Source organism: Theropithecus gelada, chromosome 1 (genome assembly GCF_003255815.1).
Source record: "Theropithecus gelada isolate Dixy chromosome 1, Tgel_1.0, whole genome shotgun sequence".
NCBI classification, from domain to species: Eukaryota; Metazoa; Chordata; class Mammalia; order Primates; family Cercopithecidae; genus Theropithecus; species Theropithecus gelada.
In genome coordinates, this window is record NC_037668.1 from 117866480 (window position 1) to 117889943 (window position 23464).

A 23464-nucleotide genomic window follows, 5' to 3' on the forward strand; every position below is an offset into this window, starting at 1 on the left:
ACATGATAGAGGCAGAGAGTTCAACATGAGCGAAGGCCAGGAAATGTGAAATACACAGCTTGTTCGGGGAACAGCAGATGGGCCTGTATTGTTAGAGCGGAAGGAATGTAGGCGGATGGCTAGGAGATAAGGAACAAAGGTCCCTGGCTCCTCAGGGAGTCCACTCACCTAGCTCTTCTGAGGTTCCAGGGTGGGGCTTCTCTGACAACTCCCTCAGGATCAGGTCCTAGGTGTAACCTCACATTTCCTCCTTCTCCCAGAAGTCTTCTCTTGACCTCAGACCTATATTCTTTTACAGCTTCACATAAAAACCCTATGTTTTATTTTACATCGGACCTTGCTGGTCTGGCATTATTTATCTGCCACCTGTTGTAAAATATATGGAAGATGAAATGGCATGAGACTTTGTACAAAGCATTAGCCCTTTAAGATAAAAATCTGAGCCTAACAAAGTAAGAGCAGGTCAGGCAGCCTAGCTAGACTGTGGGGGGTGGGGGGCAGTGGGTGGGAGAGAGATAACTATGAAGTAAGAAAATGATGCTTGGTACATTGTTGGTGTTCAGTCAATATTCAGTCAATGTTCAGTCAATATTCGTTGAATAAATGAATTAGGAGACAGCTTGATAGACTCTCAAGTATTGTGGGGTATCTCTGCAGTATGGCCATCTGCCTCTGGAACAGCATCTCCTATTTGGGAAAGAGGAAGGAAGGGGAGAAAATATATGTGTATTCTGGCTCTCCATGCATTTGTGCCAAGGTCAGGTTTGTTCTTGAGTTAGGAATCCCTTGTCTGGCAGTCTTCTCTTTTAGGGAAGAAGGGCGCGCGTGTTTGTGTGTGTGTGTGTGTGTGTGTGTGTGTGTGTGTACAGTGACCCAATATTTATTCCCTTCTAGTCATGCCAACACCTAAAGACCTCAGGCTACAAAATCATTTCTTTGCCAGAAGGTAAACTGGGAGAAAATGATAAGAAAAAAAAAGCTAAGAACATTCAGTGAGAACTCACTTTTCTTGGTAAACATATATATTTGGCACTTAAGATGCAAAGAAGTCTTGATTCTAATCCCAAAGAGCTTTTAATGTGGGAAGACATAAAGCCAGAGTATTTAATGCATGGGAGATAGTGCAGGCACAGAACCCAAGGCCTTGCTACTCTACGTGTGGCTCCACCAGCGGCAGCATCTCCTGGAATTTTGTTAGAAATGCAGCCTGTTGGCTGGGCGCGGGGGCTCACGCCTGTAATCCCAGCACTTTGGGAGGCTGAGGCGGGCAGATCACGAGGTCAGGAGATCGAGACCATCCTGGCTAACACAGTGAAACTGCGTCTCTACTAAAAATACAAAAAATTAGCTGGGTGTGGTGGCTGGCGCCTGTAGTCCCAGCTACTCGGGAGGTTGAGGCAGGAGAATGGCATAAATCCAGGAGGCGGAGCTTGCAGTGAGCCGAGATCGCACCACTGCACTCCAGCCTGGGGGACAGAGTGAGACGCCGTCTCAAAAAAAAAAAAAAAAAAAAAAAGGAAAATGCAGACTCTCCAGTTCCATTCAAGATTGACTGAATGTGATTTTGTCGTAACAAGTCCCTAGGTGAATCATATGCATATTGATATTTGAGAAGTACTGACCTAGGGGGTGGGGATGGGATCTGGGACTGTTTCTTAGAGGAAATAAATCCTGAGCTGTGTTTTGAAGATGAGTACAGTTAACCAGGTGGTGTTCCAAGTAGAGGAAAACAACATAAGCAAAAGTTCAGTGGTATGAAAAAGCACAGGGGCGTTTTGGGAACCTGTCACCTAAAACTGCTAATCAAAAGAGAGAGTGTGGGAGAGAGGAGGCGAGGGAAATGCAGAGAGATGACGCAGTTCAGGCAGTGGCCAAATCCTGCTGCATGTGTTCTAGGGTAAGGAGCTTTGACTAGACTTAATCCTTGATAGAGATGCATGATGACATGTTCAGATTTGCATTTAGTTCACTGCAACCCTGAGGAGGCTGAAAGGTAGAGAGATTAATTAGGAAGCTGAGGCAATAGTTTTGAAGAGAGATAATGAGAGTCTAAACTTAGGTTGTGGCAGTGGGGATGAAGAGGAGGGAGCAGGTTTAAGACATTTTAGGAGCTAATAAACAGATGAAAGACTTCAGAATGGATTGGAGGTGGGAGGATAAGGGAGGGCTAAGTCTTGACTAGATGACTCGTAAGCTGGGATTAGTGCATGGCTGTTCATGATGCCACTAACAGAGATGAAAAGATACAGGAGGATGAACAGGTTTGAAATTATGAGTTTGGTTTTCAAAATGTTCAGCTCAGGTGAATAGAAAACATGTATAGATGGTCTCTGACTTACTATGGTTTGACTTTATAGCTGTGTGAAAGTGATGTGCATTTAGTAGAAACTATAGTCCAATTTTGAATTTTGATCTTTTTCCAGGCTAGAGACATGAAGTAGGATACTCTTTTGAAAGGCTGGGCAGCGTCTCCCAGTCAACGACAGTGTTTACAAGGGTAAACAACTGATATTCTACAATGTACTGTGCTGCCAGATGACTTTGCCCAACTGTAGGCTAATGTAAATGTTCTAAGCACATTTAAGGTAGGTTAGGCGAAGCTATGATGTTCAATAGGTTAGGCATATTAAATGCATTTTTGAATTGTGATGTTTTCAATTTATGAAGGGCTTATTGGGATGTAACCCCAAGTAAGCAGAGGAGTATCTGCATAGAAGGGAAAAAAGGAGGAAACAAGAAAAGGAAGGAGAACAGCGTGAATCAATCAGGATGGAGGAGGAAAAAAATGCCCTGCCCATTTTTGGGGCAACACTAATACACATAGTGTATCTGTGAGCTTTTCTTGTAGTTGTATTTCCAGAGGTTGCCTCCGTGGTTCCAGCAACTGGGTGGACCCTGAAGAAAAGTAAATAATTTGATTCATGATTTCCTATCTGGTGATCAACTCATTGTTGCCACCGTTTGCTCTATGAAAAAAAAAAAGTCTTTTGATCTGTGGTTCAAACTGCTCCAATGTCAGTTTGTCTTTTTCCAGATTCCTGAATGTATAAATAACTTTGTCCATGTCGCAAACACTGTTTCCAAAGTGGCAATAATACAATCCAGTATGTGTGTGTGTGTTTCTAGAGGTCATCCTTCAAGCTCTGGATGACTCTTCTGCCACAAATCTTACCCATCTGTGAATGTTACAGCTCTTTTATTTGCACCTTAAAATTCAGAACTAGATCATAGCCTGTCTATAAAGTCATTTTTTCTAGACTTGACATTTTCTCAAGGAGTACAGGTTACTGAAACAGAAGAGTAATTAGTCCAATAACATCTCTTGTAAATGTCTTAAAAATAAACATTGGTGACAGTTTTAGGTTCATTATCAAATCAGAATCCCTGAAGTGAAACCTGAGTATTGGCACTTACTAGAAGTGCACTGGAGGATTCCAGAGTAGAGTCACAATCAAGAACCACTAACTTAAATGGTCAAGAGAGACCCCACCTCCCCATCACTCAGTATATCTTCAAAGAAAATGAAACATATTATTTGGCTAAAGAGAACTTTTAATAAACACTAGTCATTAATAAATATGAAATCTTGTTTTATGCCAAATATATATTTTACATTATGAAAGTGCTCGAGAATTTGGAGAATATAGAAGAATACATAATCATGTGTATATAAAAAGTCATCACAAAAAGAATCATTGTTCGTGTTTTAGAATTCTTTTCTTTTTCTCCAGGCAAGAACTTTAATGAATTGAACTGTTACTGACAACATAAAAAACCAGTATAATATATACAAAATTATCATTTTATTTCAGGATAAAATTTATCATGTTGGCAACAGAATATGTCCTGCCGACCTCCAAGTGGCTGGCATAGTATATCCACCCCATGACAGGCCCACTGGGACTGTGGTGAACATGCCTGTACCTCAGTACAAAGTCCCCTTTCCCTGAGAAATGTACAGAAGGAGAGATGAAGAGCGTGTATTCAAAAGGAAGAGGAAGAAGCTGGGTGCCCTGTGCCCCGAGCTCAGAACTTCAGGGGGATGACCGGCTAGTACTTGGGCTGCTTTGGGTCGCAGTGCGTGTCAAAGCTCAGCTGCACCGTAGCCTCCATGGCCTGAATCTTGGCGGCGCTGTCCCAGTACAAACGCTTCATCTCGGCCTGGCGCCGCTCACCAGGCCTCTCAGTTGGGGCGTCTACCGACCGGCGGGTGTTGCAGTACAGGTCGTGGTCAGCGTTCACAAGCTGTCCAGGCGCTCTGCATCCGGCTGCCGCCGCCGCCGTTCTTCTCTGTGCCTCTCGGTCTCTGCAAAGTACTGGCGGAGCTCTTCGGTGATTTCCACGTTGCTCAGGTCACATTCTACCTCTGCATCTGACTCGATCGCCATCTCTTCCTCTTTGGACAAAGCTTAGTCTTCTCTTATGGATGCCTGGATCCTACTGCTGCCATGTGGATGCTGCCCAGACCCTCTGAAAAGTGAAGAACTGCAGGGGGAGTCCTGCTAGGCCACATGACGGTCATAGAAGGACTGACGATATGCAGCCTGGTTATCGTAAGAGCTTGGGGGAAGACGTGCAGGAAGGAAGTACCACGGAAGACTGAAACAGGATTCCGCTGCCTTCCTGTAGGCATTGTGGTGGCTTTGCATCCAAGACATTGCTTGATGATAATGTTGCAAGTATCTTGCATATACTGGATGAGGATACCAAGGCCTGGTAGCTTTTGATGTTGATGCCTTCACTGCTGCCATCTCCGATTGCTAAAGTCCAAATGGGTGCCGAAACTTGTGGGCATGCAGCTTGCAGATCCTGTGTGGTGGCCAAGCAGGCCATATTTTAGAAATCTTTCCAGGCGGGTCGCGTTGGCTCACGCCTGTGATCCTAACACTTCGGGAGGCCGAGACGGGGGTGGGAGTGGGGGGATTGCTTGAGCCCAGGAGTTGGAGACCTGCTTGGGCAACATGGCAAAACCCCATCTCTATAAAAATAATTTAAAAATTTTTAAAAGAATTATTTCCATTTTATTTCAATGCTTTGTCTTTCAAGAAAATTTATTGACAGCAATAATCAGACTCCATATGCAATTTTGTATCTTGCTTTTCAAATTTGCCACAGGCTTCTAAAAACGTCCCAGACTTCTGTGTCTCCATGGAGGAAACTCTGCAAGTACTCACAAATGTTATGATTAGTCATCCGTAGCCAATACAAAGCAAAAGTTAGGCTTGCAATTTTATTAGTTAGGGCAGGAAGAAGGCATTCCAACCGGCTTCTTTCGCTCTTGCCAGGTTCAAACATGGCGGGCCGCAGCCGGCCCTTCCCGTACACTCGGCTTGCTTTCCCACAACCCCTGGCAATCTTTAGCGCTCCTTTTTTACCTTCCTTCCCCATAGCGGCTCCAGAGGGTCAGCACCTCCGATCATGACAGCGGACCCGCTTCCCGCCCCCACGCGAGGGCCCGCCCACCAGCCCGCGCCAGCCAATAGCAGGCCGCGCCGAGAGGACTGGTAGCGCCGGTCGGCCCCGCCTCCCCAGCCTCGCTGTGGCCTGCGGCTCCCGGGCTGGTAGCGCCGCTCTCGGTCGCGCGGACTGATCGTGTGGAATCGCGGGTCGCGGACGCTCGCCGCCGGCCGTAGCTCAGCCCAGCGCCTCCAAGGCCGACGGCCCCCAGCCTCTGCCATGGACTTCGAGGACGGTAAGCACTGCCTCTGGCTGGTCGGCGCGGCTAGCAGGAGGCGGGGTGGCCTGCGCTGGGGGTCTGTTTACCGTCTCAAGATGGCCGTGTGGGCTTTGTTCTGCGGGCCCGGAGGCCGCCGGCCCGCCCGCCCCGGGCCCAGCGCCCGGAGTCGGCCTCTTTGGGGACCCGCGCTCCCCGATTCGGCCCGCTTGGCGCCCGGTGCCGGCGGAGACAGGAGAACTCGGTGCCCGGTAGGACGCGCCTAGAGCGCGAGAACCTCCGGGCTGGAGCCCCAGACTCGCCTTGGCCCCTGGTAGTGGAAATTGCCCCGACGTCTCCAACTTCCCGGTCTCGGCCAAACGGGCGAGTGCGGCCTCACCCACCTAGTCTCGCATTCGCCCCACAGGGCAGCGACCCAGACCGTGTGCTTAGTTAATCCTCAGCCTCGGGTTACTTCTTGCCAGATAGAATTTTCAGAGGCTTGTTCACAGTGATGTTTCTGGTTGTCCCAGTTTAAGATGAGTTGAAAGGGTGTCTTTAAGTGATGTGTATAGATAGATATCTATGCAAAATGGAAAGCAAGATGTTTCCTGGTTAGCAAACTGGGGTGTTTATCATCAAAAATTACCTGCTTGTTAATCCCAAATTTGAAATATTTATGTAAACCAAAGCACTTTTCTTTGGATCGTGTGTAGATAGGATTGAAGTTAGTCAGAATTTTGGCACAGCAAGCATCAAATGTCCTTCACATTTGGACCTGTACACAGCCTTGTAAGTGTTCGACCTATGGATTAAATAAACTGTATTTTAGCAATACCTTTCAGTTGTCTCAGATACTAATTCTTTAAACCACTTTTACAGGGTCACAAAGTAATATTCATTTGGTCTTCACTTTTGTTTTCAAACCTTGCTAGGAATTGGTGTCAAGATAAAGTGGTATGTAGTGACAACATTAGGGAGACATGAGAAAGGACTTGTATGATTAAACTGGATTTAATCCTGAGTAACCAGGCATGCTTAAGTAAAACCAGTTTGCTAAGTAGGCTGTAAACCTTTGACCCCACCAAAAAAATGATCTTTAAATGAGGTGTGATCTCAGTATATGTCTTACTCAGTGAGCTTTTGATTTTTCATAAGATTTCATGCAACAAAGGATTGAAGCTTTCACATCTAGGTACAGATTTTTGAAAGGGGACTGGAATCGCCCTCTTGTAGATACTTTTCAGTTACTTTGAAATAGTAAATTCAGCTCTTAAGAGTAGCACACTGTTGTGGTCTTGTTTGTTTTAGTTGGACTTTGACTCATTTTGATGTAGATACCTTTAAACTGTGACTGTTTGGGCCGGGCACCGCCGTGGCTTACGCCTGTAATCTCAGCCCTTTGGGAGGCCGAGGCAGAAGAATCACTTGAACCTGGGAGGCAGAGGTTGCAGTGAGCCGAGATCGCGAGCCTGGGCAACAAGAGCCAAACTCCGTCTCAAAAAAAACCAAAAAAACAAAAAACCCACAAAAAACAAAACAAAACAAAACTCAACAACAAAACAAAAAACTCCGAATACTTGAAGTAGCCAGAGTTGGGAGTGAAAATAAGAAATATATTATTGTATTTTAATGCTAAAGTTTGATGATAATGCCAACACCCAAGGTATTATAGCAGAAGCTAACAAAGTGGAGATGGGGCAGTGGAAACAGTTATTTCCCCTCCCCACCCAAGGCAATAAGGGAATCCATTTTCTATAGAGAACTGAAAAACAATAATAAAACGTAGTATGTTTGCTTTCTATTAGTGCTGTATGCCTACAGTTCTAAATAGCGTCAGTGATAAAAATGCTAAACAATATTAGTGATGAAATACTCCCTCTCTCACTATCCAAATACACCACTGCTGTATTTGGAAGATGGAATTTGACTAACGCCATATATGAATCTATTCCTGCGTAGTGTAGCAGGATTCTGTTGTATCCAGATGACCACTATATTAAATTCTGTTCTTCCAGTATATGTTTGTAAAATTAACTACGTATATATTTGTAAAATTAAAGAATTTAACAGTTGTTAAATTAGTTTTGACGAGGAAATTGGCAATATGGTTTTCAGTGATGACACATTCTGGATGAATATAGAACACAGTCATATACGTATATGCATATGCATGTCTCAGATGAGATCTTGAAATCCTTTTTTTTTTTTGAGACAGAGTCGCTCTGTCGCCCAGGCTGGAATGCAGTGGTGCAATCTTGGCTCACTGCAACTTCCGCCTCCTGGGTTCAAGTGATTCTTCTGCCTCGGCCTCCCTCGTAGCTGGGACTACAGGCGCACACCACTAGGCCCGGCTAATTTTTGTATTTTCAGTAGAGAAAGGGTTTCACCATAATGGATAGGCTGGTCTTGAACTCCTGACGTCGTGATCTGCCCACCTCGCCTTCCCAAAGTGCTGGGATTACAGGAGTGAGCCATCGTGCCCGGCCAAGATCTTGAAATTTTTAAAGAGCAAATTAAATGGTAAAAGAAATTAACTTAGCAAAAATGTCATGTTAGGTACAATTCTCACATGTCTTTGCTTTTGCATTATTTGATACATAATTTAATCTTTCTGCCTTTTGTTACTTGGTACAAATCAGTGCTGAATCCCTTCTTTTGGCTGTTACTATGTATCAGGTGTTGTAAACTAATGTTTACCATAATTTGGATAATAAACCTACCATTTGGGGAGACAGTGAAGCAAAAAGAGATACTTTTTTCCCAAATGGAGTATTGGTAATTATTTGTTTTAATTATTCTCAATTTTGCAGATAATTGGGTTAATGTCATTTTAAAAATTGTACTTGTTTTTGACTAGATGGGTATATGCTTTTGAATTATTGCTAATATCATACTAATTCCTTTTTGTTAAATGTGTCTTCATAGATTACACACACTCCGCCTGCAGGAATACTTATCAGGGTTTTAATGGTAAGTATCCTCTTTCAGCTTTTCTCTTCATGCCCATAAAAATATAGTATCAATGTAGAAAGTCAGTTCTACCTATTTCAGTCCTTGTTTTGGTTCTTGATATATCACTTATGTGTTAATATTGTCTTACCATATATAGTATTTGAATTGGGGAATTTGCTATCAGAAAATGTTAGGGGTTATTCACATTAGTTTGATTTTTTTTTTTTTTTTTTTGGTCCGTTTTGTTTGAATTGTGATTATTTTAATGTGTTCCAAAGGGCCTACCTACATTCTGAGTGATGAATCACAAGACACTGGTTGAGTTATTTTGGTTGAATTAGAGAGTTTGGTATTGAGTAATGTAGACTAAGTGGATTATTGGCTTGGTTCTATGTAGCTTGTGTTGTAATGTATTTTGACTTTGTTTTTGAGGTCATTTTCTTCAGTCTGTCCAGATGTGTTAGTATATAAAGAGCTGTCTAGAGGAGCACATGAAGAAGCTTGATTGTTTATTGACATGAGCATGACATTAGACTTGTGACTGTAGAGCTAGATAGAATCATGAGAGGTATGTAGAATACAATTGGTTGTCATTTTGATAGTTATTAGAGTTAGGGCCCTGCCACACAAGATAATAATACGAAAAAGAACAAAGAACAATTAATACAGGTTAAAAAACATATGAAGGACTTGAGGGAGTGGCATTAAATATCCTGAGTGCCAGAGATGTAAAATCCAACTTTCGTACAGAATAGAATATATTCGCAAAGTAAAACTGAAGCAAATGTACTACTAAAGACTATGCCATTGATGGGAATAATCACTGAACAGTTGATTTTTATTTTATCGTCTTTAAAGATTAAGATAAACTTTGGATTTCATGTGGGCTAAAAAGTCTTAGCATATAGGGAGTTAGTACTGAAGAATAGATTTGTGAGCTGGAAATTGAAAATTACCAAAGGAAGTTTAATTTGCATCCACATGTTGGTTATATTGAAAACTGGAAAATTAACGAGAAAGCCGTTTCATAAGTTTTGATATAAAGATTTTAAGACCTTGAACTTGGGAGGTGATAGTAGTAATCTTAAAAATAAAGAGCAAATTAGCAGAACTTGCAGGCTGACTAGTAATGGGCAGAAAATTGAGAGAGTTGAATAAAAATGAATCCAGAATTTTAAACTGGAATGTGGGACTAGTGCTTTTACAAGGGAGAGGGGGAGGGGAAGGGGAAGAGGGAGATAATTTGTAATGATAAAAGGCCATCTAGGATTTACTGGATAGTTGGATTTAATGTCTAAACATAGGACTTGAAATGCAGACTCATGCAGGGCTAGACATTTATTTATTATATGGTGTTGCAATAAGATCTAATATTATGACTTTTATTTTTTCTCCTAATTTTAGTTATGATAGTGGTTCTCATCTGAGGGTGATTGTTGGAATCTCCTGGGGAGCTTTTTCAAAGTCTGTCTGTTCAGACATAGCCTATACCTCTCGAATCTTAATTTCAGTGTAAGTGGTCCTTGGCTGTGTATGTTGTGCAAAACCACTCTGATTTTGGAAGGCACCTCTGATTAAAGGCCAATGCTTGACAGTATACTCTTCTAGGTCTAGATTATTTATATTTTACAAATGAGGAACTTAATTTCAGGGATTCTATTTGACATTGTTCAGCGAATATTTAGTGCCTGCTGGGCATCAGATATCATTCTAGGAGGTGGGAATATAGCAGTGAACAAAATGGACAAATATTCCTGCCTTTGTGAGGCTTTCAGTCTAGTGGGATGAAATAGTAAACAAGATAAGAAATAATATATATGTCATAATTTAGTCCACAGGGGAAAAAAGGAGTAATATATATTGTATGTTAGATGATGATCATTGCTAGGGAGAATAACAGAGAAGGAGTATAAATGTGTGTGTGTACTTGTATGTGTTGCAGTTTTAGAGTCTCTGGGGAAGGACTCACTAAAAAGATGATATTTGAGCATAGATTTAAGATAGGTGAGTATGAAAGCCATGAAACTATTTAGAGGAAGACTTATAGGCTTTAAGAAATAAACAATGCATAGGTACCAAAAAGCCAAAAATGTATTTTATTGTTAGCACTGTATTTTCTAGGAAGTGAAATGAAGTAGAAGGCATTGGAAAACATGGCACGGTACAGATTTTCCCCACACTATTTCTTGGAAGGAATATGTATTTCCAGTGTCTCCATATTTTCCTTCTTGCTTCATAATACCTTTTATATAAATAGCATATAGAAAAAGGGGAGAAAAGGGTGCGCTAGCTCATGCCTGTAATCCTAGTGCTTTGGGAGCCTGAGGTAGGAGCACTGCTTAAGGCCAGGTGATTGAAACCAGCCTGGGCAACATAGTGAGACCCTGTCTCTACAAAAAAATTTTTTTTTTTTTTTTTTGAGACTGAGTCTTACTCTGTCGCCCGGGCTGGAGTGCAGTGGCCGGATCTCAGCTCACTGCAAGCTCCGCCTCCGGGTTTACGCCATTCTCCTGCCTCAGCCTCCTGTGTAGCTGGGACTACAGGCACCCGCCACCTCGCCCAGCTAGTTTTTTGTATTTTTTAGTAGAGACGGGGTTTCACCGTGTTAGCCAGGATGGTCTCGATCTCCTGACCTCGTGATCCGCCCGTCTCGGCCTCCCAAAGTGCTGGGATTACAGGCTTGAGCCACCGCGCCCAGCCCAAAAAAAAATTTTTTTTAAAAATTAGCCAGGCGTGGTGGTGCCCCCCTATAGTTCCAGTTACTCCAGAGGCTGAGATGGGAGGATTGATTGAGCCCAGGAGGTGAAGGCTGCAGTGAGCTATGATTGTGCCACTGCAGTCCAGCCTGGGTGACAGAGCAAGACCTTAACGCTGGCTTGACTAGAACAGATGATTTTTTGCTGAGCAATCTTAAGACAAGGTTAGAGTGTTGAGGTGTAGCCAGAAAGCATTGAAAATCAAAGATAATTTGCTTATATATCAGAAGCAATAGCAAGTGAAGACCTGAAAAAGTTGAGGGAGTAAACAGTGCAGGTTCAGGGGAATGAGCATTCCAGGCAGAGGGAACAGCAGCTGCCAAAATGGGTATACACCTTGTGTTCTAGAAACATCAAGGGACCTGGTGGTGTAGGAGTGGAGTGAACAGGGGTGTATAAAATTGATAATGAAGTTAAGAGGTGATGAGGCAGATCATGTAGGGCAGGGTTTCTCAAATTTCTTACATTTTGGACTGGGTAATTTTTTGTTGTAGGGGGATGTCCTGTGCATCGTAGAACTTTTAACAGCCTCCTTGGCCTCTATATGCTAGATGTCAGTATCATCTGCCCCCTAGTTGTGACATCCAAAAATGTTTCAGACATTGCCAATGTCCCCAGGGGGTGCAAAATCTCCCCTAGTTAAAACCACTGGTATAGGTTCTTATGTGTTATTTTAAGCTTTGGCTTTAACTTGGAATAAGAGGAAGCCATTGGAGGTTACTGAGCATTGAACATGATTGAACTTACATTTTATCAGAATTATTCTGGCTATTGTCCTCAGAATAAACAGCAAAGGAGCAAAAGTGGAGCAGGAAAACCAGTTAGGAGACTTTTGCAATAACCTAGGTGGTAGATGCTGGTATCTTGTAGTAGGCTGCTGGTAGTGTAGAGTTGCTAAAAAGTAGTCCCACTCAAGACTTAATGTCACATAGCTAGTTATTTTGGTCATAGGTCAGTGTTTAATTTTTTTTTTTTTTTTTAAGACGGAGTTTCTCTCTTGTGGCCCAGGCTAGAGTGCAGTGGCGCCATCTCAGCTCACTGCAACCTCCGCCTCATGGATTCAAGCGATTCTCCTGACTCAGCCTCCTGAGTAGCTGGGATTACAGGCTCCTACCACCACGCCTGGCTAATTTTTTTTGTATTTTTTAGTAGAGACAGAGTTTTACCATGTTGGTCAGACTGGTCTTGAACTCCTGACCTCAGCTGATCCACCTACCTTGACCTCCCAAAGGGTTGGGATTACAGGTGTGAGCCACCTTGCCCAGCCCATAGGTCAGTTTTTCCCCCAGTATTTTGCAGCTGCTTCTTTGTGTTTTAATTAAAAATGAGCTTTAGCATTTTTGAGCATGTATTTGGTTTAAATTATTAGGTCAGTTTTATTTTTGTTGGTAAATTACTTTCATTTAAGAGATACTACTATGTTCTCACAGTTTTATTTTTAAAAGGGATTTTAAAATTCATTTTGGTGACTGGAAGAAAAATTTATATAAAAGCAGTCATCTTACAGAATCTATAGCCCTATAACTGCACTGTATACAATATAAAGACTTTTCCTCCTGTTTAAATGAGTAGTAACAGTTCTGTGAGCAATCAACCAGAATCATTGCTATATAAAAGTAGCTTTATTAATTTTTGTACATTTCAGAGTATCTAACACATGCATGGTTAGTGTGCAATAGATGTTAATAATTTTGATTTTAGTGAAATAAAAATAGAATAAAAACGGAAGGTTTTAGTATTCAAAGGCAGCCAATGCTAACTCAAAATAGAAACTAGCAGAAATAAAACATAAGATTTTTTCCTTTGTGTACCTGATTAAACATAATCTTATTTTTAAATAGGCCTTAGAGGAAAACTTTCCATTTTTAAAACTTTATTTTAATCTTAGAATTATCCTCTAATATATGAGCATAAATTTACTATATACTTACCAACTTTATCACAAAAAATTAACTGTTTTATTAATCTGGGACTGTGTTGTCCAGTTTGGTAGCTGCTAACTACATGTTCCTATTTAACACTTAAAACATGGATTGTCTGAATTGAGGTGCTCTGTAAGTATAAATTACACACCAGATTTGAAGTCTTCAAATGAAAAAAGCAGTAAAATATCTCCATATGTTTTGTGTATTGATAAACTTTTTGTACTGTTATATTAAAACCCATTAGTATGTCTTGTACTTTGAATGGATCTTTTTTACCATACATTATTTTGTAATATCGACATTATTTGGAAAATAGTGGTTTTTATATAAAATGCAGATTTTCCAAATATTGATAGGTTTTATGGCACAATATTTAAAAAATCATATTCAGTAACACCACCACCAGCCTTATCAGAAAGTCTATAAGTGTTGGGAAGCTGTCAAGCTCAAGGTGGTAGATACAACTTTTAAAAAATTCTCATGTTCACTTGAAAGCATGAATTTTATCATTGACAACAAATAATGTCAGCTGTTTTTGTTAAAACAATGGTTTCACTTAGTTCATTTTTTTTTTCTTTGAGACGAGTCTGGCTCTGTTGCCCAGTCTGGTGTGCAGTGGTGCGATCTCAGCTCACTGCAAGCCCCGCCTCCCGGGTTCACGCCATTCTCCTGTCTCAGCCTCCAGAGTAACTGGGACTACAGGCGCCCGCCGCCATGCCTGGCTAATTTTTTGTATTTTTAGTAGAGACGAGGTTTCACCGTGTTCGCCAGGATGGTCTCCATCTCCTGACCTCGTGATCCACCCGCTTCGGCCTCCCAAAGTGCTGGGATTACAGGCGTGAGCTACCACGCCAGGTCACACTTAGTTCATTTTTAAGAAAATATCTGCCAAATGCCCAAATCTGAAAACCATCGTATTTGTCTGTCAGTCTTTCTAGTAAAAAGAGTGTTCCTTGTAAAAAGTGGCTGATTTAATTCACAAACCAAACACTTGCACAATAGCTTTTCCTGGGAGAGCTATGGTACTTTGGTAGGCAGCCAAATTGCTTGATATGCTTTCCCTTTCATTACAGAGAATATAAAAAAAGGTGTACTTAAAGGTCATGTTTTAATAAAATTGATAATTCTTACTGCTTCGTCAAGGACATTCTGAGGAGAAATTGGCATTTGTATTTTATTATTTTTACTGTGAGCGTGTAATGTTAAAGAATGTAATGACGCCGGGCGCTGAGGCTCAAGCCTGTAATCCCAGCACTTTGGGAGGCCGAGACGGGCGGATCACGATGTCAGGAGATCGAGACCATCCTGGCTAACACGGTGAAACCCCGTCTCTATTAAAAAATACGAAAAACTAGCCGGGCGAGGTGGCGGGCGCCTGTAGTCTCAGCTGCCCGGGAGGCTGAGACAGGAGAATGGCGTAAACCCGGGAGGCGGAGCTTGCAGTGAGCTGAGATCCGGCCACTGCCCTCCAGCCTGGGCGACAGAGAGAGACTCCGTCTCAAAAAAAAAAAAAAAAAAAAAAAGAATGTAATGACTACCAGTACAATCTGTTGCCACTGCCTTGATCTGTGCTAGGTCACCAGCATTTTTATTCATCAGTGCTTTTGCACCTTCTGTGCAAGTGTCAACTGTGTGAAAAAGGCAAATAATGTTCAGGTGTTATTTATGAAAATATTTTGACCTTGTGGATCCCCAGAAAGGTTCTCAGCAACTCCCAGTGGTCAGCAGCTGCCTTGACAACTGCTGTTCTAAGATAAAAATTGGACTTTACCACAGGACTAGTAAATTTAAGATGAGGCCACAAATGGCAGAGTAAGGCAGAGTATCACAAGCACCACGTGAGAGTTATAGGCTTTTGTGCCTATAACATTCAGAAGAAAGATGACACTCAGCTGAGAGAGTATCAGTAAAAGTTTTCTTGAATGTATTAGTATTTGAAATGGACTTTAAAAGATTAGAAAGTTTCAGTAGGCCGCTATTTAGGGTAGTAGAGGAAAATATTTCATGTAGAAGTGATAGCATGAGACTAGACAAGAGGATATGTATGGAATTTTGGGAAAATCATTTCATCTCTTTGGACTTCAGTTCCCCATGTCTATACAATGAGAGGATTGATTTTGAACATTTAGGTTGCTACTAGGTTTAAAGTTGGATGACTTTGAGTACTAGTTTTATAAAGTTGTTATTGTTGTCATTATTATTATTGTTAGGACTAGAGATATTTAAATGATTATATAAAATTTAATGTTTTAAAAATGTAAATTAAGGTATTTACTCTGTGTGTACCATTGTATTTATTTGTGTATCACATTTGGGGAGGATAGTAATGAGGGATTTTTAAAGTACTTTATAGAAAACAAATTCTAAATGTTTGTTTTACTTTCTGATTTTTATAGTCATCCTAAATTGATTTTGTTACCTCTTTTGTTGTATTTATTTTTCATATCAGAGGTTGGTATATAGGCAGAATTGCAGTGTAATAAAATAGACAATATGCTTATTGTGTCTTAGTTTTTTTTTTTTTTTTTAGAATTCACATTGCTAGAATTTGCATTCATTTGTTGAGTCATCATTTATAGGCACAGTGCCATAGATTGGTCTCACTCTGTGATTTTACTTTTTAAAAATGTCTATTTCAATTACTGTGAACAAGGCTAATTGGAAACGTGGCTGCTTTTGAGTTTTCAGACATTTAGAGAGGAGTTAGATGCGTAAAACAAGTATAGTCTACTGCTGTCATATAGGACAAAAATTGCCCCTTTGACATTATTAAATGCTGACTTCTCAAGAATAGGAGTTATATATCATTAATTATATATGCTATAGTACTTAATACAAGGCCTTATAGTAGTCCCCTAGTCAAATAAATATTGGTTAAATTGAAAATAATTCTGTGGCCAGGTGCAGTGACTCATGCCTGTAATCCCAGCACTTTGGGAGGCCAAGGCGGGTGGATTGTTTGAGCCCAAGAGCTCAAAACCAGCCTGGGCAACACGGTGAAAGCCCATCTCTATCAAAAATACAAAAATTAGCCAGTCTTATAACCAGTCTCAAAAGAAAATCAAAAAAGAAATAATTCTAATGTAGAACTTTTAGTTGAAAATATGTTTTCCTTTGAAATATCAGGCTTTTTTTTTAAGCAAATTTGATTTAGTAGCTTCTCATCTTTGTGTTTTTCCCTTCAGCATTTAGTGTGAATTTAGTTTAAATGTTAATGGTAAATTATTATCTCAGGAGATAGACAGGAATATCTTGTGTTTTGTGCAAAGATCCCTGAAGAAAATGGTGTATTTTACTGACAATTTCTTATTGACTCTCTTTTAGGAATGGATCGTGATTATGGCCCTGGATCTTACGGAGGTCTGACATTCAAGGATATTTATCTAAAAATTCTTCTTTTGAGTGCCAGTAAAGGTGAGCATCATATAACTTTTTTCTTTTTAAACTCTTATAGGGATGGATCGTGACTATGGCCATGGATCCTATGGGGGTCAGAGATCCATGGAGTCCTACCTAAACCAGTCATATGGCATGGACAATCACAGTGGTGGTGGTGGGGGTAGCAGGTAAATTGCTTAATCATTTGGCCAAATAATTAGACAACTATAAGATTCTGGATATATTAAGTATTCTTTAGGCATGTTATGATACTTGAACTTCACTGTTTGCTATTGAATCATCACCTTAAATGTTTAAAGGTGTTAAATAATGGGATAAAATTTAAATTAGGATTACTGGCAGACATTATTTTAGGAAAACACCAGATAACTATATCATGTCAATATAATAGAGTAAGATACTCTGTTTTTAGCAGTGAACTTTTTAAAAATTCTTTTACTTCTAACTTCTTGTCAATCAAAATATCCTGAAAAATGATATAAAAATGTTATTGAAAATATTATTTATGAAGCTTTTTCTTAATAATTAAAAAAAATCTTTTCTAATGTGGGGTGCTATGTAAATTAGCAAAGCAGTCTAACTAGAATGGATTTTACTGAAACAGTCTAACATTTGCTTTCTGAGAAACATTCAAGACATATTCCTTTAATTCTAATTTTAAAGGAAGAGCATATTGCAGTAATAAAATATTTTTAAAATTATGTTCAGGTTATTTATTGACAGGTACTACTTACACCAAAGCACTTGTGCTCTAGGCTAGGAGCATTGTATTAAAGCCATGAATACTATACCTTTTACTAGTCTAGATTGTATTTATACTGTTACTACTGTATAAAGCTTAAACCTACTTAAACAACTACAAGCTTTAAGGTTGACCATATTTCAGGAGAAGGGGTGTCTGCTTTTTGAGGCACAAAGGTTCCTGCTGAATATAAGTAAAACTAGTTAGTAGACATGTGAAACAGTCATCCTTCTTCATAAATTGAAGGATCCGGATTCCTTAATGATGGACTGAATGATGCTTACTTTCCTTCTTTCTGCTTCCAGTGTGCCACTATGATTTATAGTAAAGAAAAATTAAGAAACTGAACAGTTGCAACTATTTTGCTTATGTGACAGATGTTTTGAAAAATGTAGTTGGAAATAGGAATAATTTTTATATGGTTACTAGGATTCAGAAGTAAATACTACCTTCTATTTAGTGATCTGTAAATAATTGAAGTAATGTAACACTTAATGTTTTAATATGTCAGTTATTGCCCTTTTATATTGTGAATGTAATGTGCATAAGCTATTTCTGTAGATGTTATTGTTTTATCTCGTGTAATTGTGGGTCTTTATAAAATTGTGTTGTAAGATATCAAGCAACTTTTGTAATCCATGCTTTGGGTTTGTGAGAAGGAAGATGATTTATTTCTTCTGTTAACTCTCTTAAAACCTCGAGGAGACTGTGTGCTCCCTTTTTAAGGATAGTTTTATGTGATAATTTCCTGAAGGATATAATTTTTCAAATAATTGAATATATTATAAGATGTATTCTTTTTCATCTGCCTTGAAAATTCATATGCAGAGGGTATATGTTGGTGATCTTTTACTTTTATGTTTTATCTGTTTATCCTTCTAGATTTGTTAGATTTTCTAGTCTACAAGTAAAAAGTGATTGAGGATTGATTAATTGACCTTGGCTGAAGTTTGGCAGATTGTCAAATTTTTATAACCAGAGATAATTCCCCAAATTTTGACTCCTACAGACACAATGAAGCAGTTTGTGATATAGATTATTGGGAGTGCAAAAGGATCTCTCTGTGTCACAAATAACCTACATCTAAGTAGACTTCAGTTTGTGTCCTTATTGAAAGCCAAAATGTTGTAAATGTTTTGTAATTTTTAATAATAGAGATAGATTCAAAAACGTTTGAATAGTTTGTGAACTTTAGCAAATGACCTTTTCCAAGACTAGGGCTGGGCTTAAATAATGACAGACAAATCTTTTCTTCTTCATAAAATAGAAAAGCTGCTAAGAAGCAGATTTTTAAGCTAAGTTTTACTAAACTCAATTCATGTTTAGAATCTGACTCAGATAGCTTTCTATCTGGTCTCACGTTGAACTGCCCAGCCCTAATCAAGTGTGAACAAAAGTAGAACTGTGCAAACCAGTATGGTATAAATGAATTTTAGTTGATAAATGTCATCTGATAATTTGTCTTTTGAATTGTCTAACATTAGTAAGCTTACTTTTGTTTTTTCCCTCACTGTGCAACTTTTCCAGGTTTGGACCTTATGAGTCTTACGACTCCAGGTCTTCTCTGGGTGGGCGAGATCTGTACAGATCTGGCTATGGTTTTAATGAACCCGAACAAAGCCGCTTCGGAGGTAGTTATGGTGGTCGATTTGAGAGCTCCTACCGGAATAGCCTTGACTCTTTCGGAGGTAGAAACCAGGGCGGGTCTAGCTGGGAAGCACCTTACTCCCGTTCAAAATTGAGGCCTGGGTTTATGGAGGACAGAGGAAGAGAGAATTACTCTTCCTACAGCAGTTTTTCTTCACCCCATATGAAGCCTGCACCTGTAGGCTCTCGGGGGAGAGGAACGCCTGCTTATCCTGAAAGTACGTTTGGAAGCAGAAACTATGATGCTTTTGGAGGACCATCAACAGGCAGAGGCCGAGGCCGAGGAGTAAGTACAACAGAATCTTTTCAGATTCTTTTCACTAGTCACTCTTTTAAACCCTTTCAAGACCATCGCTTTCAACTAGAATAAACACTGTTCATCCCAGTGTATTTTGAAGCAAAAGCTGAGTCATAAACATAATTTTTAGGTTGACTGTAAAAGTTTTTCCAGCACCTCAGAAAATAAGTGGCAGTTTGAGATGATCATAAAGTTGTGCCAAATCTCCCTTTATTAAAAAGGTGAGGCTGTTAGGTTTGGTCTAAAAGGGGTTAAAAGGAGTTGCATTTTTCCTTGTAAACACTAGCAGTTTTGCTGGTGGAATAGTTTGTGGATTATTGTGAAAGGTCACTGAACCCTTTTTGAGTTTTTGAGTAGGTTAAAGGTGCAATGTATGATAAAATGTTTATACTTTGTTGCTAAACTCTAGCAAGTAGAATTTCTTCAAAGCTCCATGTTTCACATTAAACACAAGAGACTAAAAGTTGATGGTAGATCAGGATAGCTTAGCCATGTTTATGTGGTGAAGAAGTTGATGTGTATAATAGATTGTACAATGATTTGTGGTCAGTGTAATTTTGCTAACTCACTCTTACAATATGTCCAATTGCTGGTTGTTTAATTTTCCCTCGTGTTACTAGTTTTACTCTTGAGAAATAATTTTCACCTGTACAGATACGTTTATGATTTCTTCTTAGGAAGTAATATTTTGTAAATTATTGCTTAAATGAGTAAATATACTAGTCTACAATTGTTTAACGTTAGGGTGCATAGTGTAAACATTATGCTTTATGTTCTTAGGTCACTTGATTGACATGAAATTTTACCTAGTAAGTGTGTGTAGATTGTGGGGTTGTTATATAGTCTGATCATTTAAAGAGTGTTGTGTTTTTGTTATAATGTAAGAATCCTTTTAAGTCAGCTGCTCTTACTATTTTCTTTGCAGAGGAAAGTATTTCTAGTAAAAAATGTAGTAGGATACATACACGTTTTTGACTGGTTATTAACCTTTGGTGTGTCAGTGTAGCTTGTTATACTTGTGTAGAAATTTTGCATTTTTAACAGTTACTCTTTACTTATGTAAAAATGCATTGCACCTTTAATGTGTAATTAAGGAAGATTTTCCTGATATGACTTTTTAAATTACCTGGAAACACAGCTAGGTTAGCTAGGCATTCCTAAGCATAGTATACAAATGTAAGCGACTGATACATTACAGTCCCACTATACTTCATGATCACAGGTTAATTGAAAATAGTTGGGATGACAGGCTTTGGGTTTTGAATTGAAAATCCATTCTAGTTTGAAAATTTGGAAAACACTTAATATTTTCCATGCTGTATATTATTTTAGGCAAAGTGTGTTTTCTTAATGAGGCTTCAAAAGTAAATTTCGTTTTCATAATAGTAAAGCAAGTATTCTTGTACTTTGTATTTACCATTCTAGTCTGAATGGACTTTTCTTTCTTTCCTTCTGTTAGTGAAGTAGATGAGCCAATAGGACCTACATTTTAAATCTTCACTTGTACAATTTCCCTTGGGTCCTTCTCTTCAGATTACTCCTCCATCTTTATCTTCTAAAAGTAAGATTAGCAGAATAAATTTCTGTGGACATGTGGCCTCTTGGTGTAGATTTGGATAATGACAAGAGAAGAGGAAGGGACACAAAGAGTCGTTTGGTTGCATGACTCTTCATCTGTAAACTTTTGTTTCTTGGGCTTCGGGGTCAGAAAATGTTTCTCTAGGTAAGAATGTGAATGGAACGTCAGATGCAATTCTTTATCTGAAGTGTGTCTTGGAAGTTGATGCATGGTTATGCTTTAACTCTCCTATTTCATACTAATGTTCCATCTCGCCTTCTCATTCCCTTTTTCAACAGGGAGAATACTAAATGATTTCTGGATCTTTTTTACTTCAAACTACAAATATGGTCTTCTTTGTGTATCTTAGTTTTAAGCCAGGTTTTAGTAAAATAAAGATTTCTTTTAGGGTCTTTTCATGGGAAAACATCAATTAGGAACTCTGAAGAGGAGTTGTCAGAGAGTTGTACAAGTGGTAACATTTGGACAGGCACATATGTTGTCTATAATCTCAAGTAATTTTGAAATGTGAAAGTAAAAACATAGGTAGCAAATATTCATTATTTGTTCTACTGGAAATAAAAATACTAATTCAATGGATTTGAGTTTATGTAATAATTTACAGAGTTTTTCAATGTGTTTTTTCAGAATGGACATGTAAAATTTAGTTACATTCCAGGGAATTTTCAGGTGAAAATTAGTAGATAGTTAACGTGAAAATTTTATATGAATTCATAGTTTTTCTTGGGCAATATGCTAATACTTATCGATTTCACAAATTTACAGCATATGGGTGATTTTGGAAGCATTCATAGACCTGGAATTGTTGTTGACTATCAAAACAAATCCACCAATGTGACAGTTGCTGCTGCAAGAGGAATAAAGAGAAAAATGATGCAGCCGTTTAATAAGCCCAGTGGAACCTTTATCAAGAAACCCAAACTAGCAAAACCTATGGAGAAGATAAACCTCAACAAATCACCCAGTAAGTAAGAAAACATAATTGCTATGATTCAGGATACTTTTTATTTTTTTTAATTCCATACTTTTAGGTAATTTTTTCATGTTTATATACCAAAACTACTTAACAATTGCGATTGTAGAAATTAGATCTGTAAATTCCCTATTGCAGTTAATAATTGGTCATGAATACCCAAAGATACTTTAAAAATGTACATACCCTGGTCCATTCCTTTTTCCTGAATCCTGTGTGGTTGTGTATCAAACCCTCTACAGCTGAGGAAACAGGCATAGGATAGATAAATAATTTGCTGCCTAGGTCAAACAACCAGTAAATGGTAATGCCAGGATATATTCCAGAGCAAGTAATGCTCTAGAAATCCTGTTCTTAAACCTCCTTATGATTGTAACAGAAATTAGCTTTGTATTCATTTTTCCCTTTTATTTTAAAATAACTTTTTTCCCTGATTATAACATTATAGACATTTTATTATGTAATATTTGAAAAAACTGAAATTGCAATGTTAGATTCTTTCCTCAACATATATTTTCTATAATATAAAATTTGAGAAAAGTTTAAAAATTGTACTTAAATTACTTTCTCATCATGCCTTATTGTTTAATAAGAAACAATATTCTGGAATTTCTGGAATTCCTGATATTCTGGAAACCTGATACTAAGCAGAGTATGTGTTGTGGGGATACCTTTAACAATGTGTCAGTTGATAGACTGTTATGTATCAAATCTGAAATTTTATTAGATGTTACTATAATAGAAAATTCAGTTGATTCTCTTGGGACCTATTTCAAAGATGTATTTTGCGTGTATAGTTAAATATTGCAAAAGTTTGATAAAGAAACTGATTTGCCATTAAAGCAGATAATATGTATCCCTCCCCCATACCCTCTTTTTTATATAACAAAACTTGAGAATAGTGTTGTATAGCTAAGAATGAAACTCAGATTCTTTAATTAAATTATGGCTTCTCTGTCAGGTGTAAAATGGGCATTTAAAAAGATGATTGCTGAATTTTCCTCAATACAAGGTCTTGCTATGCTGTAGTATAGACTATGTGACTTTATAGAAAATTAGTAGGGAAGGAACCCTATTCTGTCACTTGGCTAGAAGTACAACATGTCATAGTTTTAGCATATGAAAGGAAGATTAAATTACTTATTTGAGGTAATATATAAATAAGTAGATTTTTCAAAGGCCATCTAAAAGGATAAGCAGTGCATAAAAGGAAAAATTTAAGGGCAAATCGTTAAGTTTTTTTTTTTTTAAGTATAAAGTTAAATGTATTACAAGAAGGAACCTGCTCACAATGAGATGCCACTCCATACCCACTGGGATAGTCATAATAAATAATAAAAGGAAAATAACAGGTGTTGACAAGGATATGGGGAAATTGGAACCTTCACACATTACTGATGGGAATGTAAAGCAGTGAAGCCACTGTGGGAAGCAGATTGGTGCTTCCTGAAACAATTAAACATAGACTGTCCATATAATCCAGCAATTCTACTTCTAGGTGTTCTTCCACTCCAAAGAATTTAAAATAGTATTCAAA

The 23464-nt window shown here is 38.8% G+C and overlaps 1 protein-coding gene and 1 pseudogene across 3 annotated transcripts in view; one reads left to right on the plus strand and one right to left on the minus strand.

Moving 5' to 3' along the window:
• Window positions 1-4026: 4026 nt before the first annotated feature.
• LOC112605945 lies at window positions 4027-5400 on the minus strand (annotated as a pseudogene).
• Window positions 5401-5515: 115 nt separating this feature from the next.
• ZNF326 (zinc finger protein 326) overlaps window positions 5516-23464 on the plus strand; it is a 42688-nt gene continuing 24739 nt past the window's right edge. The window contains exons 1-6 of one of the 3 annotated variants that reach the window (XM_025362946.1): window positions 5516-5692; window positions 8582-8626; window positions 16614-16649; window positions 16744-16855; window positions 18958-19363; window positions 21720-21918. In XM_025362946.1, the coding sequence (XP_025218731.1) occupies window positions 5677-5692; window positions 8582-8626; window positions 16614-16649; window positions 16744-16855; window positions 18958-19363; window positions 21720-21918 (814 nt within the window). In that variant the 5' untranslated portion in view covers window positions 5516-5676. Of the gene's footprint in view, window positions 5693-8581; window positions 8627-16613; window positions 16704-16743; window positions 16856-18957; window positions 19364-21719; window positions 21919-23464 lie in introns of all 3 variants that reach the window. The other 2 variants (XM_025362952.1, XM_025362960.1) reach the window with 2 other exon arrangements.